Source organism: Somniosus microcephalus, chromosome 1 (genome assembly GCF_052327205.1).
Source record: "Somniosus microcephalus isolate GS21.2 chromosome 1, FLI_Smic_1.0, whole genome shotgun sequence".
Classification (NCBI taxonomy): Eukaryota; Metazoa; Chordata; class Chondrichthyes; order Squaliformes; family Somniosidae; genus Somniosus; species Somniosus microcephalus.
In genome coordinates this window covers 151785345-151805516 of record NC_140987.1, presented here as the reverse complement: position 1 = coordinate 151805516, position 20172 = coordinate 151785345, and the positions used below count along the sequence as shown (strand labels likewise).

The 20172-nt window shown below is 43.0% G+C and overlaps 1 protein-coding gene across 3 annotated transcripts in view; it reads left to right on the top strand.

Moving 5' to 3' along the window:
* sncaip (synuclein, alpha interacting protein) overlaps positions 1–20172 on the top strand; it is a 210386-nt gene that overhangs the window by 136431 nt on the left and 53783 nt on the right. For all 3 annotated transcript variants that reach the window (XM_085986770.1, XM_085986780.1, XM_085986788.1), the window contains exon 5: positions 18106–18285. In XM_085986770.1, the coding sequence (XP_085842896.1) occupies positions 18106–18285 (180 nt within the window). The remainder of the gene's footprint in view (positions 1–18105; positions 18286–20172) is intronic.

Genomic DNA, 20172 nt, shown 5'->3' with positions numbered 1-20172 from the left:
ACGCCAGTCTTATCGGTAGTGATGGGTTGTAGTGAGCCAATACTTCTCTTGAAGTGATTAGGTCTTTACTCTTCTGAAAGGCCCGCTTACATTCATCGCTCCATTTCCATGCTACTCCAGTTTGTAGTAGGGCGTTCAGTGGGTGCAGAATTGTGGACAAATTCGGCAAAAACTTATGGTAGTAATTCACCAATCCGAGGAATGACCTCAGTTGCGACACATTTTCAGGCGCTGGAGCCTTAACTACCGCTTCAATTTTGTCAGGGGACTTATGTAACCCCTCTTCATCAATCACGTGGCCACAATACGATATCTGTTGCTTAAAAAACTCGCACTTGGGGCGATTGGCCCGTAGCCCATGTTCTCTTAGTCCAGTGAGCACCTGCTGTAGGTTGGCAAGGTGTTCACTGTCATCTTCACCTGTCACAAGGATGTCGTCCAAGTAACACCGAGTCCCCGGAATCCCTTGCAGGACTTGTTCCATCGCTCTTTGCCATATCGCCGGAGCTGATGCTACTCCGAATACCAGTCGATTATACTAGTAAAGACCTTTGTGTGTTTATCGTGAGATAATCCTGGAGGATTCTTCAACCTCCATCTGCAAATATGCTTGTGCTAGGTCAATTTTTGTAAAACGCTTCCCTCCAGATAGTGAGGCGAAAATATCTTCTATCCTCGGAAGAGGATATTGTACTGTGTGAAGGACTGGGTTCACGTCACCTTGAAGTCCCCACAGATGCGAACCTTCCTTGGCTCCTCAGACTTATTGTTTAACGTTTTCTTCATGACCGGAACGATGGGTGTCGCCCACTCGCTCCAGTCTACCTTAGATAACACGCCTGCATTCTCCAGATTCTCCAGCTCTGCCTCGACGGCTGGGCGAATTGCATATGGTACCGGTCTTGCTTTGAAAAACTTGGGAATTGCATTCTCTTTTTTTATCGAGGCGGTTACGCCTTTAAGAGTGCCCAGTTCTTGTTGAAATACCTCTTTGGCGTTAGCTAAGATTTTTGACAATCGGCCAGGTGTGACGTCGTCATCCTTTTTACCAGCCACCGTCAGTGCCTGAATGGAGTGCCAGTCTAAACTTATCTTTCTGATCCATTCACGTCCCAATAACGGTGGTCCACCATCTTGCAGTATGTACAGATACAATTTCTGTATTTCCTTGCCGTTGTATTCGACAGGCACCCTTATTTTCCCTCTGGGGTATACTTTTTGCCCCGTATATGTCTTCAAGACAATGGATGTCTCTTTCAAGGGTATGTGTGAGAATAGCCGCTCGTAGTCTCATCGATTTATGACGGTCAGGGCTGATCCTGTATCCAATTCCATTTTTACTTGGGACCCTGCTATCGTGAGGGTGACCCAAATGGTTCGGTGATCCTCTTTTGCGATTACGTTGTGAAGTTTGAGACAGCTTAGTTTCTTGTTCCCGGATTGACTATCGCTCATCTGGTCTTCGGAACTACTGTCCGTCATCTTTTGTACTTTCCTGTACTGTTCCTTAGTAGCCTTTTTGTTGTCGTTAGTCTTCTTCCCAGACCTGCAAACTTGTGCAATGTGTCCCATCTTTCCGCATTGCCTGCATATTAAGTCCTTGGACCAGCAGTCCTTCTGGTCATGGGTTGTTCTGCCGCAGCGATAACATTTTTCAAATCCCCGTGTCATTTCGTGGGTGCCGTATTGCTGTGGCTTTTGCTGTATTTCCGCAGCTCCCCTTGCTTCTGCTTCGTACGATACTGCCACGCTGAAAGCCTTATCTAGCGTCAGCTCTTTCTCTGACAGTAACCTCTTCTGGGTTCCTTCACTCAGGAGTCCACAGACAAATTTGTCCCGTAGAGTACCCGTCAGTCCTGCTCCGAACTGGCAGTGCTTTGATAGCTTGCGTAGTTCTGTAAGGTAATCAGCATTGCTCTCATCTTTATGCTGATTTCTCCTGTGGAATTTAAATCTTTCTGCTATCAGCAGCGGTGTAGGATTTAGGTGTTCCTGTAGGATATCAACAATTTCGTTAAAACTCTTCGCCATCGGTTTGGCTGGAGTAATCAGGTTCCGCAGTAGGCCGTACGTTCTTGTGCCCATTAAGTTTAGTAGTACCGATGCCTTTTTCTCATCGGCTACTTCGTTTGCCTCGCAATATACTTCGACTCTTTCCACATACGTGGTCCAGTCTTCCATTGCATTATCGAAGGCAGTGATATTGCCAGTCTTCGGCATCTTGGAAATCTAAGATGGTGCCTCCCGCGCTTTGCCTTCTTCCCCGATTTAACAAAATGGCGCCTCCCGCGCTTTCCGTTTTCTCCGCTGCTGCTAGTGCTGTTGCTGGCGTTTTATGCCTTGATGGCGACGCCCTATGGCCTTCGCGCACTTCCCCCCCCGCGCTGCTGCTAACGCCGCTCTCCACGGTTCCCGTGGCAAACTGCAGCTCCTCGCGGCTTTCTGCGCTTCTAATTTCTTTTATTTCCCCGTCGTCGGAGCAACCCTGTGGGACACTTTCCTCCCTCTTCTCGGGTCTGTACGCTGCCCGGCTTCGTAGCACCGGCCGCGCCCCGTGTGCGCTCCTCTCTCTCTCTCTCTCTCTCTCTCCTCTTCCCGACAACGCTGCTCGGCCCCATTGAAAAGCCACCCGATCGAGCTCTAGCCCGCCGCAGCCCAGGAAGGATCATTGTACTACCTGCCACCAGCCCGATTAGCTGGAACACCATCGACAGGATAACCGAGCCCCGCTCTTGACAGCCTCTCCTGCAAATCTTTCACTCCGATGAATCAGAGGCGGTGGCCCACGGTCGACGCCCGTTTCTTCTGATTGTTTTTTTTTTTTTTTTCTTTCTTCCTTCTGGCCTCGACCTCTGACAACTTCGCTTCAGGGATGGATCCCCATGAGGTGGTGCAGACTGTAGGTAAGTTCGGATCTGCTCGTCGCCAGTATTATGTCCACGTGTAATTGAGACACGGACTGCAGGAGTTGGTCATAACAGGTCTTTACTGAGTGGAGACAAACACGAACTAACTATGCAGAGTTACTACACAGGCTATATACAGGGGTGGTCACTACTGGTACTGCAGTATACAGGGGCTGCAGAATATAGTTCCTTCTGCAAAGTACATACACTACAGTATACTGTTGCATTGTATCCTCAAGCCTTGGTGTATGTCAGAAACTTACATTGTCACATGTACCACATGTTATGTTAGATTCATTAGTAGCAAACCGAAAATGCAATAACCTGTTCAGTCGTTTAGATCAGTTGTTCTCAAACATTTTTGGTTGGAGGACCGCTTTTCAAATCGATTAGTAACCATGGATCCCCCATCTAAATTATAATACTGTATAATACTCATAATATAAAAGTGTTGCATGTATAGAGTGTTTTAATAATGCTTTGAAGAAAACAGGTATTTACTTATAGCTATCGGTGAGATGGGTGTGCCTGTTTCTCACCCCAATTCTGGGTACTCTGCAGCAACAGATGGCCACTATTAGCCACTTAGTGCTGGACAATTTTTAAAGCCATCTGCAGGCTGGCCAAGGTGAGTGAGGGCACGAGCACCCATGCACATGTGATGCTGCTGGAAGCATGACTCACCGCCATACAGTCCCACTGGCATGTTCTGTAACAGCTGCACTGTGGGATTGTACGTGTTTGCATGAACACATTCAGGCACGTGTTTGAGGAGCCCTGCAGACGCTCTGATCACTGGTCAGGAGGATGGTACAGGGTCACAGCACCAGGGAGAGGAGTCAGTTCGACTGGCCGGGAGCGCTCGTTGAAAAGTGAGTGAGAGCTGTGGGTCTCTGAGGAGGTGGGCCCAGCCATTAAGAATAATTCCCAAGAACTGAATCAGTGCCAGCTCTATGAAGAGGAGCAGGCTTGAAATTACCTCTGGCCACAGACCCCTGGAAAGTTTCTGCGGACCCCAGTTTGAGAAATACTGACTTAGATGTCATAATACAATGACAGCCTGAGGGAACTTGCATGAATTTTCAATACATCATTAATACAGCTTAGTTCATTAAATGCTTGTAAGTTGGGTCTGTAATTATTTTTATTTCCTACATAATCTATATTTACAGCAGTAGTGTTTACTGATCTGTTGCATGGAGTGTTGCTGTTGTGATTCAGATGCAGAATCGGCTTTTTTGTTTAATCAGTCATAAGACAAAATAAAAATGTATCCTGATGCATGTGATTAAATAAATTGAGGTTTCCCATACACCCAACAGCGTTGTAACCCACCTCTGATTCATGCTTCTAGAAGTGTACTGATTGTGATCTCTTTGTGTCAAAGAATTTGCCATCCATTTATCAAATAAAATTGGCCAAAGATTGAAAGAGTTGAAGGAACATTCATAGGAAACTTAATTTAAAACAAAGACCTCAGGCAGAGCCAAGAAGCACCTTGCATTTTTCCCATGATTCACCTTGGCCCCAAAATGACAGCTCGGCATTGGCAGCCTGACTTTCTTATTTCTAATTTCCTAATTTTTAACTTGTGGCCGCGAATATTTGAAGCCTTTGCAATAGTGAACAATTTGCTGGGATCCACTTTGCTAATCCTTTCCATAATCTTGAATACTTCAATCAAGTCATCTCAAAATCTCTTTACAAAAGTAAACAAGTCCAACGTCCTTAACCTTCCTCGTAACTTAGATTCTGTTGCCACAATCTGGTTGCCCGCCTCTGTACCCTCTTGAAAGCAATAATACACTTTTAATTAGGTAATCATATCTGTACAATCTATTCCAGATGAGGGGGTCTGACTAATAACTTTTATGGAAACAATATTACCTCTTGATTGTTTTCCATCATTCTGCTAAACTGGTCATTAATGTTGCCTTTTTTCACTCCAGGCAACCATTAGCCTAAAGGTTACATACATTTAGCTGCAGCCTGTTGTGTATGTACCTTTAAGAGAATAACTGGTCTCGGACTGCAGTACCGGCAGTGACCACCCCTGTATAAAAGGCGCTAGTAAGCCTCTGTAGTTTCAGTTTCCCGATTGACTCCTTTCAGTAAAGACTTGTTTTGTTCAACTCCTGCTGTCCGTGTCTCAATCATACACGGACATAATACTGGCGACGAGCAGATACGAACTTACCGACAGTCTGCACCACCTCCTGGGATCCATTCCTGCAGCGAAGTGAGCAGAGGTCGAGGCCAGAAGGAAGAAAGAAGCAGTAGAAATGGGCGTCGACCGTGGGCATCCGCCCCTGTGTTAGCGGAGTTGAAGATTGCTGGAGAAGCTGTCGAAAGCGGGGCCTGGTTCCTGTCGACGGTGCTTCAGCTAATCGGGCTGGTGGCAGGTAGTACACTGATCCTTCCTGGGCTGCGTCGGTCGCGAACTCGAGCGGGTGGCTTGCAACGGGGCCAAGCAGCGTTGTCGGGAAGAGGAGAGAGAGAGGGTGGAGCACACAGGGCGCGGCCGGTGCTACGAAGCCGGGCTGCGTATAGACCCGAGAAGAGGGAGGCAAGAGTCCCACAGGGTTGTTCCACGACGGGAAAATAATTTAAAAAAAGAAATATTAAACGTGCAGGAAACCGCGAGGAGCTGCAGGTTGCAACGGAAACCGCGGAAAGCAGCGCTAGCAACAGTGGGGAAGAAGGCAAAAGCGCGGGAGGCGCCATTTTGTTAAATCTGGGAAGGAGGTGCCATTTTAGATTTTCAAGATGCCGAAGACTGGCTGTATCACTGCCTTTGATAATACAATAGAGGACTGGACCACGTATGTGGAAAGAGTCGAGGTATATTGCGAGGCAAACGAAATAGCCGATGAGAAAAAGGCATCGGTATTGCTAAACTTAATGGGCGTTCGAACGTACGGCCTATTGCGGGACCTGATTACTCCAGCCAAACCGAAGGCGAAGAGTTTTAACGAAATTGTTGCTGTCCTACAGGAACACCTAAACCCTGCACCGCTGTTGATCGCAGAAAGATTTAAATTCCACAGGAGAACTCCGCACAAAGATGAGAGCAATGCTGAGTACCTTACGGAACTACGCAAGCTATCAAAGCACTGCCAGTTCGGAGCAGGACTGGCAGATACACTACGGGACAAATTTGTCTGTGGACTCCTCAGTGAAGGAACCCAGAAGAGGTTACTCTCAGAGAAAGAGCTGACGCTAGATAAGGCTTTCAGTGTGGCAGTATCGTACGAAGCAGCAGCCAGGGGAGCTGCAGAAATTCAACAAAAGCCACAGGAATACGGCACCCACGAAATGACATGGGGATTTGAAAAATGTTATCGCTGCGGCAGAACTAACCATGACCAGAAGGACTGCTGGTCCAAGGACAAAATATGCAGGCAATGCGGAAAGATGGGACACATTGCACGAGTTTGCAGGTCTGGGAAGAAGACCAGCGACAACAAAAAGGCTACTTAGGAACCGTACAAGAAAGTACAAAAGATGACGGACAGTAGTTCCGAAGACCAGATGAGCGATAGTCAATCCGGGAACAGGAGACGAAGCTGTCTCAAGCTTCACAATGTAATCGCAAAAGAGGATCACCGAACCATTTGGGTCACCCTCACGATAGCAGGGTCCCAAGTTAAAATGGAATTGGATACAGGATCAGCGCTAACCGTCATGAATCGACGAGACTACGAGCGGCTATTCTCACACATACCCTTGAGAGAGACATCCATCGTCTTGACGACGTATACGGGGCAAAAAGTATACCCCAGAGGAAAAATAAGGGTGCCTGTCGAATACAACGGCAAGAAAATACGGAAATTGTATCTCTACATACTGCAAAATGGTGGACCACCGTTATTGGGACATGAATGGATCAGGACGATAAGCTTAGATTGGCACTCCATTCATGCAATGACGGTGGACGGTAAAAAAGATGAAGACGTCACTCCTGGACGATTGTCAACAATCTTAGCTAACGCCAAAGAGGTATTTCAACAAGAACTGGGCACTCTTAAAGGCGTAACCGCCTCGATAAAAATAGAAGAGAATGCAATTCCCAAGTTTTTCAAAGCAAGACCGGTACCATATGCAGTTCGCCCAGCCGTCGAGGCAGAGCTGGAGAAGGCAGGCGTGTTGTCTAAGGTCGACTGGAGTGAGTGGGCGACACCCATCGTTCCTGTCATGAAGAAAACGTTAAGCAATAAGTCTGAGGAGCTAAGGAAGGTTCGCATCTGTGGGGATTTCAAGGTGACGGTGAACCCAGTCCTTCACACAGTACAGTATCCTCTTCCAAGGATAGAAGACATCTTCGCCTCACTGTCTGGAGGGAAGCGTTTTACAAAAATTGACCTAGCACAAGCATATTTGCAGATGGAGGTTGAAGAATCCTCTAGGAAGTATCTCACGATAAACACTCACAAAGTTCTTTACTAGTATAATCGACTGGTATTCGGAGTAGCATCAGCTCCGGCGATATGGCAAAGAGCGATGGAACAAGTCCTGCAAGGGATTCCGGGGACTCGGTGTTACTTGGACGACATCCTTGTGACAGGTGAAGATGACAGTGAACACATTAACAACCTAGAACAGGTGCTCACTAGACTACGGGAACATGGGCTACGAGCCAACCGCCCCAAGTGCGAGTTTTTTAAGAAACAGATATCGTATTGTGGCCACGTGATTGATGAAGAGGGGTTACATAAGTCCCCTGACAAAATTGAAGCGGTTGTTAAGGCACCAGCGCCTGAAAATGTGTCGCAACTGAGGTCATTCCTCGGATTGGTGAATTACTACCATAAGTTTTTGCCGAATTTGTCGACAATCCTGCACCCACTGAACGCCCTGCTACGAACGGGAGTAGCATGGAATTGGAGCAATGACTGTAAGCGGGCCTTTCAGAAGAGTAAGGACTTAATCACTTCAAGAGAAGTATTGGCTCACTACAACCCAGCACTGCCGATCAGACTGGCGTGTGATGCGTCTCTCTACGGCATTGGGGCGGTACTGTCACATAAATTCCTTGATGGTTTAGAGAGGCCGATAGCTTTTGCGTCACGCTCGTTAACCTCTGCCGAGCGTAACTACGCCCAGATTGACAGAGAGGCTCTCAGCCTAGTGTGAGGGGTGAAGAAGTTCAATCACTACCTGCACGGTCAAAAATTTACTCTACTAACCGATCATCAACCTCTTGTCTCCATTTTCAACCCTCAGAAGGGCGTACCGATAATGACGCTGCAGAGGTGGTCCCTTTTCCTAGGGGCACACCAATATGACCGAGTACAAAGGAACTAAACAGCATGGGAATGCTGATGGATTGTCACGCCTACCGTTGCCGACGGTGGAAGAAGAAGACCTTGCAGTGGATCCAATGGAGTTATTCCACTCGACCATAGTCGAATGTCTCCCTGTGACAAATGCAAACATAGAAAAGGAAACACGGAATGACCCGACACTATCACGGGTCTATGATTTAACGGTGAAGGGATGGCCAGCACATGGCGAACCACTGCTGCCAGCATTCTCGCCGAGAAGAGAACAGCTGTCAGTGTGCAGAGGAACCTTGATGTGTGGATCCAGAGTAGTAATTCCACCTAAGTTGATGGATAGAGTGCTCAATGAGCTTCATGAGGGTCATCTGGGAGGGGTAAAAATGAAGAACTTAGCCAGAGCGTTTGTGTGGTGGCCGGGAATCGATAGAGAAATCGAAGAGATGACCAAGAGCTGTACAGGATGCCAGAAGGTCCAAAACACCCCACCACAAGCTCCTCTACATCCATGGGCGTGGCCCTCATGTCCATGGCAAAGGGTGCACATTGATTTTGCTGGTCCCTTCATGGTCTCGATGTTTTTAATTGCGGTGGATGCACATTCAAAGTGGCCAGAGGTAATAAAAATGTCCTCAACCACCACAGAAAAAACTATCACAGTTTTACGAACCATATTCGCCAGGAATGGGCTGCCTGAACAGATTTGCTCTGACAATGGACCACAGTTTGTGTCTGAAGAGTTCCAGAGGTTCTTAAAGAACAATGGTGTTAAGCATTACACATCCGCCCCATATCATCCAGCCACTAATGGATTGGCCGAGAGGTTTGTTCAAACATTCAAGAAGGCTATCAAGGCAATGTGTAATGAAGATATACCCCTACAACACAAGGTGGACAACTTGTTTGCCTACCGGAATGCGACACATGCGGTTACCAACCAAACTCCAGCCATGATGTTCTTCAATCAAAGACTACGATGCCGCTTGGATTTGGTTAAGCCAAACGTCCGAAGAGATGTGGAGAACAGGCAGTTTCAGAATATGAATGAAAGGCCGACCAGGAGTTTTAAGATAGGTCAACCAGTTTTGGCCCGGGACTACCGCACTGAGAAATGGCAGCCAGGAACGATTTGTACACGGCAAGGACCTCTCATGTATACCGTGGACGTTGGAGAGAGCATTGTAAGACGCCATGCTGACCAGATTCTAGAGTCACTGGAAAATGACAACTCCACACCACGATCTGATACACCTGGTAATGAAATTGACGTACCAATTGCAGCTACCGCAGAATCGGTGATATTGGAAGCAGATGAACCAAACAACGACATTGATCCCGACTCAACCTTGCCAGAGGAACCTGATACCCCAAAGAGGCGTTATCCAGACAGAATCAGGAAGCCTCCTCAAAGACTGAACTTATAATTGCTTAAACTTAACCAATGTATCTAACAACCGTAATTGTGATTGTAATTAGTTATCATTTAGTTGTTAAATGAATGTTATGTACTGTTTATCTAAAAGGGGAGGAATTGTTGTGTATGTACCTTTTTAAGAGAATAACTGGTCTCAGACTGCAGTACCGGCAGTAACCACCCTTGTATAAAAGGTGCTAGTAAGCCTCTAGTTTCAGTTTCCCGATTGACTCCTTTCAGTAAAGACTTGTTTTGTTCAACTCCTGCTGTCCGTGTCTCAATCATACACGGACATAATACAGCCTAAGATCTCTTTCCAATCAACAGGCTGTTCAGCATAAATGGCCAGGGAATAAATAGAGTTATGGAACAGGAGTGTAAAAGGATGGTTAAAAATAAAGTGAGTGGAACTGCTATTAAAAATGAGTTAAACTCTCTCTATAGCAATGCACACAGTGCCATAATAAAACAGGGGAACTGGAGGCAATAATACATTGCAAGGAACCAGATATAGTAGGGATTACTGAGACATGGCTACAGAAAAATCAGGACTGGGAATTAAACATTGCAGGGTATAACATATTTAGAAAAGATAGAGAGGGGAAAAAGTGCAGGTGGAGTAGCTGCACTTATTAGAAATAACAGTGGCAGTAGAAAAAAAGTGACAGCCATCAGTAAGACAGAAATAGAATCCAAAAGCAAAATACTGCAGAGGCTGGAAATCTGAAATAAAAACAGAAAATGCTGGAAATACTCAGCAGGTCAGGCAGCACCTGTAGAGAGAGAGAAACAGAGTTAACGTTTCAGGTCGATGACCCTTCGTCAGAAATAGAATCCATGTGGATAGAGATAAAAGATAATAAAGGATCAATCACACTAATAGAGGTAGTCTACAGACCACCTAATAGTGGAAGGAAGGTGGAGGAAGAAATATGCAAACAAATTAGGGAAATAAGTAAAAAACATAGAATAATAATCATGGATTTCAACGAAACAACAACTTCTATTTATATAGCGCCTTTAATGTCCATGGGGGAGTGTTTGCTAGTGCTGTTGGGGGGGTTTAAACTAAAATGGCAGGGGGTTGGGAACCTGTGCAGGGAGACAGAGGAAAAGGAAGCAAGGATAGAAGCAAAAGACAGGAAGGAGAAAAGCAAAAGTGGAAGTCAGAGAAATCAAGGGTGTAAATCAAACATGGCCGCAGTAAACAATAATTCTAAAAGCTCTTGAGTGTTAAAAAAAAACAAGCCTGAAGGCTTTGTGTCTTAATGCGAGGAGCATTCGTAATAAGGTGGATGAAATAGCTGCGCAAATAGATGTAAATGGATATGATATAATTGGGATTACGGAGACATGGCTCCAGCGTGACCAAGGCTGGGAATTCAACATCCAGGGGTATTCAATATTCAGGAAGGACAGGCAAAAAGGAAAAGGCGGTGGGGTAGCATTTCTGGTTAACGAGGAGATTAACACAATAGTAAGGAAGGATATTGGCTCTGATAATGTGGAATCTGTATGGGTAGAGCTGAGAAATACCAAGGGGCAGAAAACGCTAGTGGGAGTTGTATACAGACCCCCAAACGGTAATGCTGATGTTGGGGATGGCATTAAACGGGAAATTAGAGATGTTTGTAGTAAGGGCACAGCAGTTATCATGGGTGACTTTAATCTACATATAGATTGGGCTAACCAAATTAATAACAATACTGTGGAGGAGGAATTCCTAGAGTGTCTACGGGATGGTTTCCTGGACCAATATGTCGAGGAACCAACTAGAGATCAGGCCATCTTAGACTGGGTATTATGTAATGAGAGAGGATTAATTAGCAATCTTGTTGAGTGAGGCCCCTTGGGGAGGAGCGATCATAATATGATAGAATTCTTCATTAAGATGGAGAGTGAAGTAGTTGATTCAGAGACTTGGGCACTGAATTTAAATTAAGGAAACTACGATGGCATGAGGCGCGAGTTGGCTAGGATTGATTGCGAAATGTCGAAATGTTACTTAAAGGGTTGACGGTGAATAGGCAATGGCAAACATTTAAAGATCGCATGGATGAACTACAGAATTTGTTCATCCCCGTTTGGCATAAAAATAAAACAAAAAAGGTGACTCAACATTGGCTAACAAGGGAAATTAGGGATAGCATAAGATCCAAGGAGAGGACATATAAATTGGCCAGAAAAGGCAGCAAACTTGAGGATTGGGAGCAGTTTAGGATTCAGCAAAGGAGGACAAAGGGATTAATTAAGGGGGGGGAAATAGAATATGAGAGTAAGCTTGCAGGGAACATAAAAACTGACTGTAAAAGCGTCTATAGATATGTGAAGAGAAAAAGATTGGTGAAGCCAAGCATAGGTCCCTTGCAGTCAGAATCAGGGGAATTTATAATGGGGAACAAAGACATGGCAGACCAATTAAATACATACATTGGTTCTCTCTTCCAAAAGGAAGACACAAATAAACTCCCAGAGATGTCGGGGAACATAGGGTCTAATGAGAGGGAGGAACTGAATGAAATCAGTATTTGTAGGGAAATGATGTTAGGGAAATTGATGGGATTGAAGGCCGATAAATCCCTAGGGCCTGATAATCGACATCCTAGGGCACTTAAGGAAGTGGCCCTAGAAATAGTAGCTGCATTGCTGGTCATCTTACAAAATTCTATAGACTCTGGAACAGTTCCCATGGATTGGAGGGTAGCTAATGTAACCCCACTATTTAAAAAAGGCGGTAGAGAAAAAACAGGGAATTATAGACCGGTAAGCCTGACATCGGTAGTGGGGAAAATGCTAGAGTCCATTATAAAAGATATACTAGCAGAGCACTTGAAAACAGTGACAGGATCGGACAAAGTCAAAATGGATTTACAAAAGGTAAATCATGCTTGACTAATCTACTGGAATTTTTTGAGGATGTAACTGGTAGTATAGATAAGGGAGAACCAGTGGATGTGGTGTATTTGGACTTTCAGAAGGCTTTCGATAAGGTCCCGCATAAGAGACTAGCGTGCAAAGTTAAAGCACATGGGATTGGGGGTAAGGGTACTGACTTGGATAGAAAACTGGTTGGCAGACAGAAAGCAAAGAGTTGGAATAAACGGGTCTTTTTCTGAGTGGAAGGCAGTGACTAGTGGGGTACCGTAGGGATCGGTGCTAGGACCCCAGTTATTCACAATATATATTAATGATCTAGACGAGGGAACTAGATGTAATATCTCCAAGTTTGCAGATGACACAAAGCTGGGTGGGCGTGTGTGCTGTGAGGAGGATGCAGAGAAACTCCAGTACGATTTGGACAGGTTGGGCGATTGGGCAGATGCAGTATAATGTGGATAAATACGAGGTTATCCACTTTGGTGACAAAAACTGGAAGGCAGATTATTATCTGATTGGCAATAGATTGAGAAAAGGGGAATGGCAATAGATTGGGAAAAGGGGAAGTGCAACGAGACCTGGGTGTCCTTGTGCACCGGTCGCTGAAGGTAAGCATGCAGGTGCAGCAGGCGGTTAAGAAGGCAAATGGTATGCTGGCCTTCATAGCGAGAGGATTCGAGTACCGGAGCAAGGATGTCTTGCTGCAATTGTACAGGGCCTTGGTGAGACCACACCTTGAGTATTGTGTGCAATTTTGGTCGCCTTATCTGAGGAAGGATGTTCTTGCCATGGAGGGAGTGCAGCGAAGATTCACCAGACTGATACCTGGAATGGCAGGAATGATGTATGAAGAGAGATTGGGTCGATTAGGCTTGTATTCGCTAGAGTTTAGAAGAATGAGAGGGGATCTCATTGAAACTTATAAAATTCTAACAGGACTAGACAGACTAGATGCAGGAAGGCTGTTTCCGATGGCGGGGGAGTCCAGAACCAGGGGTCACAGTCTAAGGATAAGGGGTAAGCCATTTAGGACTGAGAATGAGGAATTTCTTCACCCAGAGAGTGGTGAACCTGTGGAATTCTCTACCACAGAAGACAGTTGAGGCCAATTCATTGAATATATTCAAGAAAGAGTTAGATATATTTCTTAAGGCTAAGGGGATCAAGGGATATGGGGAGAAAGCAAGGACAGGGTACTGAATTTGGATGATCAGCCATGATCGCATTGAATGGCGGAGCAGGCTCGAGGGGCCGAATGGCTTACTCTTGCTCCTATCTTGTATGTTTCTATAATGTAGTAAACTGTCTCAAGGTGCTTCACAGGAGTATTATAAGACAAAAGACAACTACCCTGAAATTAATTGGCCAGAAGATGTAGGTAAAGGGGATAAGGGAATGAAGATCCTACAATGTGTGCGGGACTCCTTTCTAACCCAGTATGTACGAAACTCAATAAGGGAGGATTCACTACTAGATCTAGTAATGGGGAATGAACCAGAGCAGATAAGAGAAGTAAAAGTAGGGGAACATCTAGGTAGTTGTGACCATAATATAATACAGTTTAAGATAATAATTGAGAAGGGCATAAGCATGACCAAGACCAGGGTAATAGATTGGAGAAAAGCTGATTTTGCGGGAGTGAGAGTAGAACTTGGGAAAATAAATTGGAAAACAATATTGGCAAACAAAGATGTAGAGCAGCAATGGGAAACATATAAAACTGTTTTCAACAGAGTCCAGGAAAATGTATTACACTAAAAAACAAGAACAAACTGAACACTAATGAGACATCATGGATGAATAAAAACCTGAGGGAACATTGAGGGTAAGGAAAGAGGCATACACTAAGTACATGGACAGCAGGGGAGAGCATGACCAGGTAGAATACGAAACGATTAAGACAGAAGTTTAAAAAAAACAACTTAGGAAGGCCAAGAGGAACTTTGAAATTAAATTTTCAGGAAACATAAAACAAAATCGTTATATATTCTACAGGCACATAAAAAAAATAAAGTCGGGATGGGAATCGGGCCACTAAGGGACGGCCAGGATAAAATCAAGGGCAGCGATAGAGAAGTGGCAGAAATATTCAATAGTTATTTTGCTTCAGTATTTACCAAGGAGACAGATCAGGTGCACATGACATCAGAAGATGAGATTAGAAATGATAACAATATTTAAGATAGAGGAGAAATATTAAATAAACTAATGAAACTCAGGATAAACCCCATGTCCACATGGATTGCGTCCGTGCATTTTAACAGATTTCAGGGAAGAATTAGCACAGGCAATATTACACATATTTAATAATTTGTTCGGAAAAGGTGTATAGCCAGAGGACTGGCGGATAGCTAACATTATACCTATATTTAAGAAGGGAGAACGAACATGTCCAGGGAACACTAGATCTGTCAGCTTAATGTCAGTGATAGGAAAGATCATGGAATCCCTACTAAAGGAGAAAATAGAAAAACATCTGGAAACAAGAAATATAATAATGAATAGTCAGCATAGATTTCAAAAGGGAATGTCTTGCTTGATCAACCTCATTGAATCTTTGAAGACGTAACAGACAGAGGAGACAAGGGTAATGTAGTACATGTAATATATCTAGATTTCCAAAAGGCTTTCAATAAGGTACCACATAATAGATTAATGAATAAGGTCAGAGCATGTGGAGTCAGGGTAGAAGTAGCAGAATGGATAGCTAGCTGGCTGTAAGACAGAAAGCAGAGAGTAGGTGTAAAGGGTAGCTATTCAGAGTGGCAGAAGGTGGGAAGTGCGGTCCCACACGGATCAGTGCTGGGACCACTGTTGTTCACAATTTATATTAACAATTTAGACTTTGGAATCAGAAACACAATTTCTAATTTTGCGTATGACACCAAATTAGGGGTGAGGTGGATAGTCAATACTGAGGAGGAAGACATTAATAAAATGCATAATGGACATATATTTGGCAATTGAATTTCAACACAGATAAGTAGGAGGTGTTACATTTTGGTAGGTAAAAATAAGGAGGTCCCATATTACTTGGAAAATAAGAACCTAAATGGGGTAGAGGAGCACATGGATCTGGGAGCACAAATGTACCGATCGCTAAAAGTAGTGACACAGGTTAATAAGGCCATAAAAAAGGAAAAAGCAAAATACTGCGGATGCTGGAAATCTGAAATAAAAACAGAAAATGCTGGAAATAATCAGCAGGTTAGGCAGCATCTGTGGAGAGAGAAACAGTGAACATTTCATATTGATGACCCTTTGTCAACCATAAAAAAGGCAAACTAAGCCCGCGAGTTTATTTCTAGAGGGATAGAATTGAAAAGTAGAGAAGTCCTGTTAAACTTGTATCGAACCTTGGTTAGACCACACTTTGAGTACTGTGTACAGTTCTGGTCGCCATATTATAAAAAGGCTATAGAGGCAGTGGAGAGGGTGCGAAAAAGATTTACAAGGATGATACTAGAACTGCGAGGTTATTGGGAAAGGATGAACAGGCTGGTTCTCTTTTTTCTCTTGAAAAGAGAAGGCTGAGGGGGTGACCGAATTAGACATATGCCCTTCTGAATTCATTAACTATTGCTTTTTAAAATATGTAATCTGCAAATTTGCTGTTTACGAAATCCGTAGGATGGGCAAACACATTTCACTTAAGGTCCTAACTTTAATAGAGGAGAGCTTTTATATTTGTATGCACTGGATTGAAGTTCTAGTTACAAAGATAAAAGGCTGTTGTTTGAACATACTTTTCCTTTCAATTCATGGAATACTAATGAGTAGAACATTTCCCAACAAAATGTTTTTTGATTTTAAAAGAAATTGGTAAATTGATGGACGTTCTCAATAATTGGCTAATTCAGAGCCAACCAGCTAGAACATTATACTGTATCATGATGCATGTTTTAATCAAAACCCACTGTGAACTGTAGGTCTCTGTAACGCATCTTCCCCATTAGCTGAACATTTCAACACTTCTTATTCATAGAACATAACTTGACAAAGAACTGCAAAGTGTACTTAAAATAATTCAACAAATACCCAGGCCACTTGTTTGTTACATTTTTCTATATTAATCATCAAGTTATCTGCATGTAATCAGAGTTAAGTTATATTGAAAATAAGAGTACAAATGGCATGAAATCAGATAGTACTTTAATGTCCTGGCAATCTGGAGTTGCAATTGAAGTATGTGTGATCTTTTGCCAACGAATTTCATCATTTAATATTTTAGTCCCAGTTTTGGTGATGTTTTGTATTATATTTACTCCTGCTAAATCATGTATTGTGTATAGAATTATTATAATAAAATGTTGCTGATCTGGCACTGACTAACATCGGGGCTGGATACTGCAGAGAAAATGTTAGCTACAATCTGATAGTCATATAAGGCAGTACAAAGTTTGGTAAGACAGATTCAGGACAGCAGAGAAAATGGATTAATATTTGAAAAGTCTGTAGCATGTTAAAAGGACACTGGCAACAGGAATTCCTGGATTATTGTAACCAGTCCTCAAGCTATTTGGTGTCATTCACTTCGTGTCAATTACAGTTAGCCTGATTCCTACTACAGTATATCACTAAGTCTTCCCTTGTAGAAAATGCTGCACTTTCAAAATACAAAACATGACTCGTAAATATGTGTTTATATACGATATGTAATACATGAATACAGTATACTCTGGATTGTGTGCAAAGCAAAAGGCAGGCTTGACATGGCAAATTGTGGCAGTAAATGATTTGTTTAATGCTGGCATAATTTACAACAATAAATGAAGAAGTGATGCAAAAATAGTGTCTAATAGGGGGTCTATTAATATCAAAGGAAAGCCGAGAGGCCAGAAATTCATGTATTTAAAACCGCCAAATGCAGTTTTAAGAAAGGAGGGCACTGGAAATAGAAGTCTTTCTCCCAGCCCTTGTCTTTACATTGCGTCAAAGGTGAAGTATTAGATGATAGTCATCAAATAATTTAAAACAGCAGTTTTATAATTTATCTGAATGTCATATTCAATTTAAATGCACAGCTTAATATATTTATTTTTACATTTGCCATATCAAAGTTATTTAGCTTTCATCCAAAGTTAGGTTTGAGTAAAAGAAACCGTAACTCACGAGTGCTACACACATGATTAAGTTATGTTGGTGTTCCAATAAAAGCGCCCCTAGAACTCACTACTATTGATGCATTGCGTTTATTTCACAGTAGAAACTAGCTCCAATCCTTTTACGAGCCATTAGATTTTTGTGTTCATCAGTCAACTGGCAATTCATATCCATTGTTCAATATATATAATACACATACACACCAATTATCCCTCCAACTTCTTGTCTCTACACTAGGTAGTAAAATCTGTCATCTTTGACTTGTGCTGTTTGATATAATTTCAAAATAATTTGAGGTTTAATTCTATCCTGGCCAATGTAAAAGAACTTTTAAGCAGTTGCTAAATAATTTCTGACTGTGAAGTCATCAATTTCTGAATTTAAAAGCCAGTAAAAGGAATGATGGATAGCACAAAAATATGAAGTTTAACTGAAGAAGTTTTGAGTAGAAAAAGTAAGAAAATAATCAGCAGTTTTACATCTGTGTAACTTGGTATCCCTTCTCTGTTGCCCATATAACAATTAGCCACATTTAACCGTTGACAATCTGGAGAAGATTCATGATGAAAAAGGAAATAATCTACTGCACATTGCAGCCTCACAAGGACACCTTGAGTGTTTACAGCATCTGACTACGTTAATGGCAGAGGAATGCTTGACGGAGCGTAATAATGAGAAACTTACACCGTCTTCATTAGCAGTAAAGGTATGTCGCATGAGAATTAACCAATAAAGAAAGACAGAATTGAATTTATATAGCGTCTTTCACAACCACTGGATGTCCCAAAGCTCTTTACAGCCAATTAAGTACTTTTTAAAGTGTACTCACTGCTGTAATGCAGGAAACGCAGCAGCCAATTTTCACACAGCAAGCTCCCACAAACAGCAATGTGATAATGACCAGATAATCTGTTTTTTAGTGATGTTGATTGAGGGATAAATATTGGCCAGAACACTGGGGATAACGCCCCTGCTCTTCGAAATAGTGCCATGGAATCTTTTACGTCCACCTGAGAGTGCAGACGGGGCCTTGGTTTAACGTCTCATCCGAAAGATGACCCCTCCGACAGTGTAGCACTCCCTCAGTACTGCACTGGAGTGTCGGCCTAGATTTTTGTGCTCAAGTCTCTGGGGTGGGACTTGAACCCACAACCTCTGACTCCAAGGCATGGATGCTACCAACTGAGCCACGGCTGACCCAATGCGTGCTGTGTGTAAATAATGCATGTTAAATTTGGTGACGGGGACGATGCTGTACTAGAAAAATATTTCTCTTCCTAATGGGTAGGAGAATAAATTCTATCACTATCAGAACCAGACGAGCATACCATTGCTGGTACGTGTGGTGGATTTATAAACAGTGTTGGGTAGTGATCCCGAAGACCCAATGTGAAGTTGTTTCTCTCCCTCCCCCCACTCCCTTGGAGTACTTATGGTTGAATTTTCTCTCCTTTTTATATCCTCTAATTTTGCCAGGACATTTACCACCTGTTGTTCGGACTTTCACCATTTGGAGCTATCCAATATAGCATTATTTTCCCTCTGAGTTTTTCATTTTCCCTGTGAGGAGCTACCTGTTTTTTTTTTCCCCTCAGTACTTCCCTGCATTGACATTGCTGAGATTAGGATCTCAACATATTGGAGAATATAAGTTTGACATTTCATTACTCTGATTGCTTTGTATTGATGTTCCCAATACTGTTGCACTACAGTGACTCCTTGATTCAACGCAGATTTAATAATACACTTCCAGCTTGAAGTCAGCATTTAAATGGATGAGTCTTTCGTGGATCACATTGAATGTATAGTGGAGAACCTCACTGTTGCCATTAAATGAAATGTATTTCCTAGAAAATAACGCCTAATCGATCAGTTTGTGGCTTGTATAGAATTAAATCTACAGTTTCCCAAAATGGTCATGAGTGCTATCAAACATAAATACTGAGGTACATATTGCAAGTTTAGAGTCTGCCCTAGATATTCTCTTGGTACAGCGGCACTGGTCACTCGTGCAAGCTGTTCAAGTATCTTGCATTCAGGAATGTGCCCGTACTTCCCAATATCTAATTTTGCAATAGTATAACTTGGGGTATAACAATAGAACTTCTTTGTGATCTGAACTGGATATATTGTCTTTCATGTACGCTTCTCCAATCTTCCCAAAGACGGACTGAAATACTTGGTGGGACAAGGCCAGATACAAATCATTTAAGTTAATTTATTTTACAGACTGCAAGTGAAAATACAGAGTAACCACTTCCTGGCTGTAAAATTCCACTTCCTTCAATTAGCTGCTTCTCTCCTAGAAAAAAAATTAAACCCTTTCATGGGCTGTGTTGCTTGTTTTTGGCATTGCCTTTCTTTCCAGACAGCTTTTAATTACAAAAACTGACCTCCTGCATTTTAGCTTCCAGCTACACCTACACCTCGCAGTCTCTTGTTTAAAAATTGAATGCCCTGTACATGCTTTTTTTAATTAATTCTGACTCTAGGAAAATATGGGGCAGTATCCATATGAATGGAATCCTCCTCGCCACAATAAATGTGCATATTTGTTGGCCAGCTGAGATAAGGGATAACAAATTGCATAACA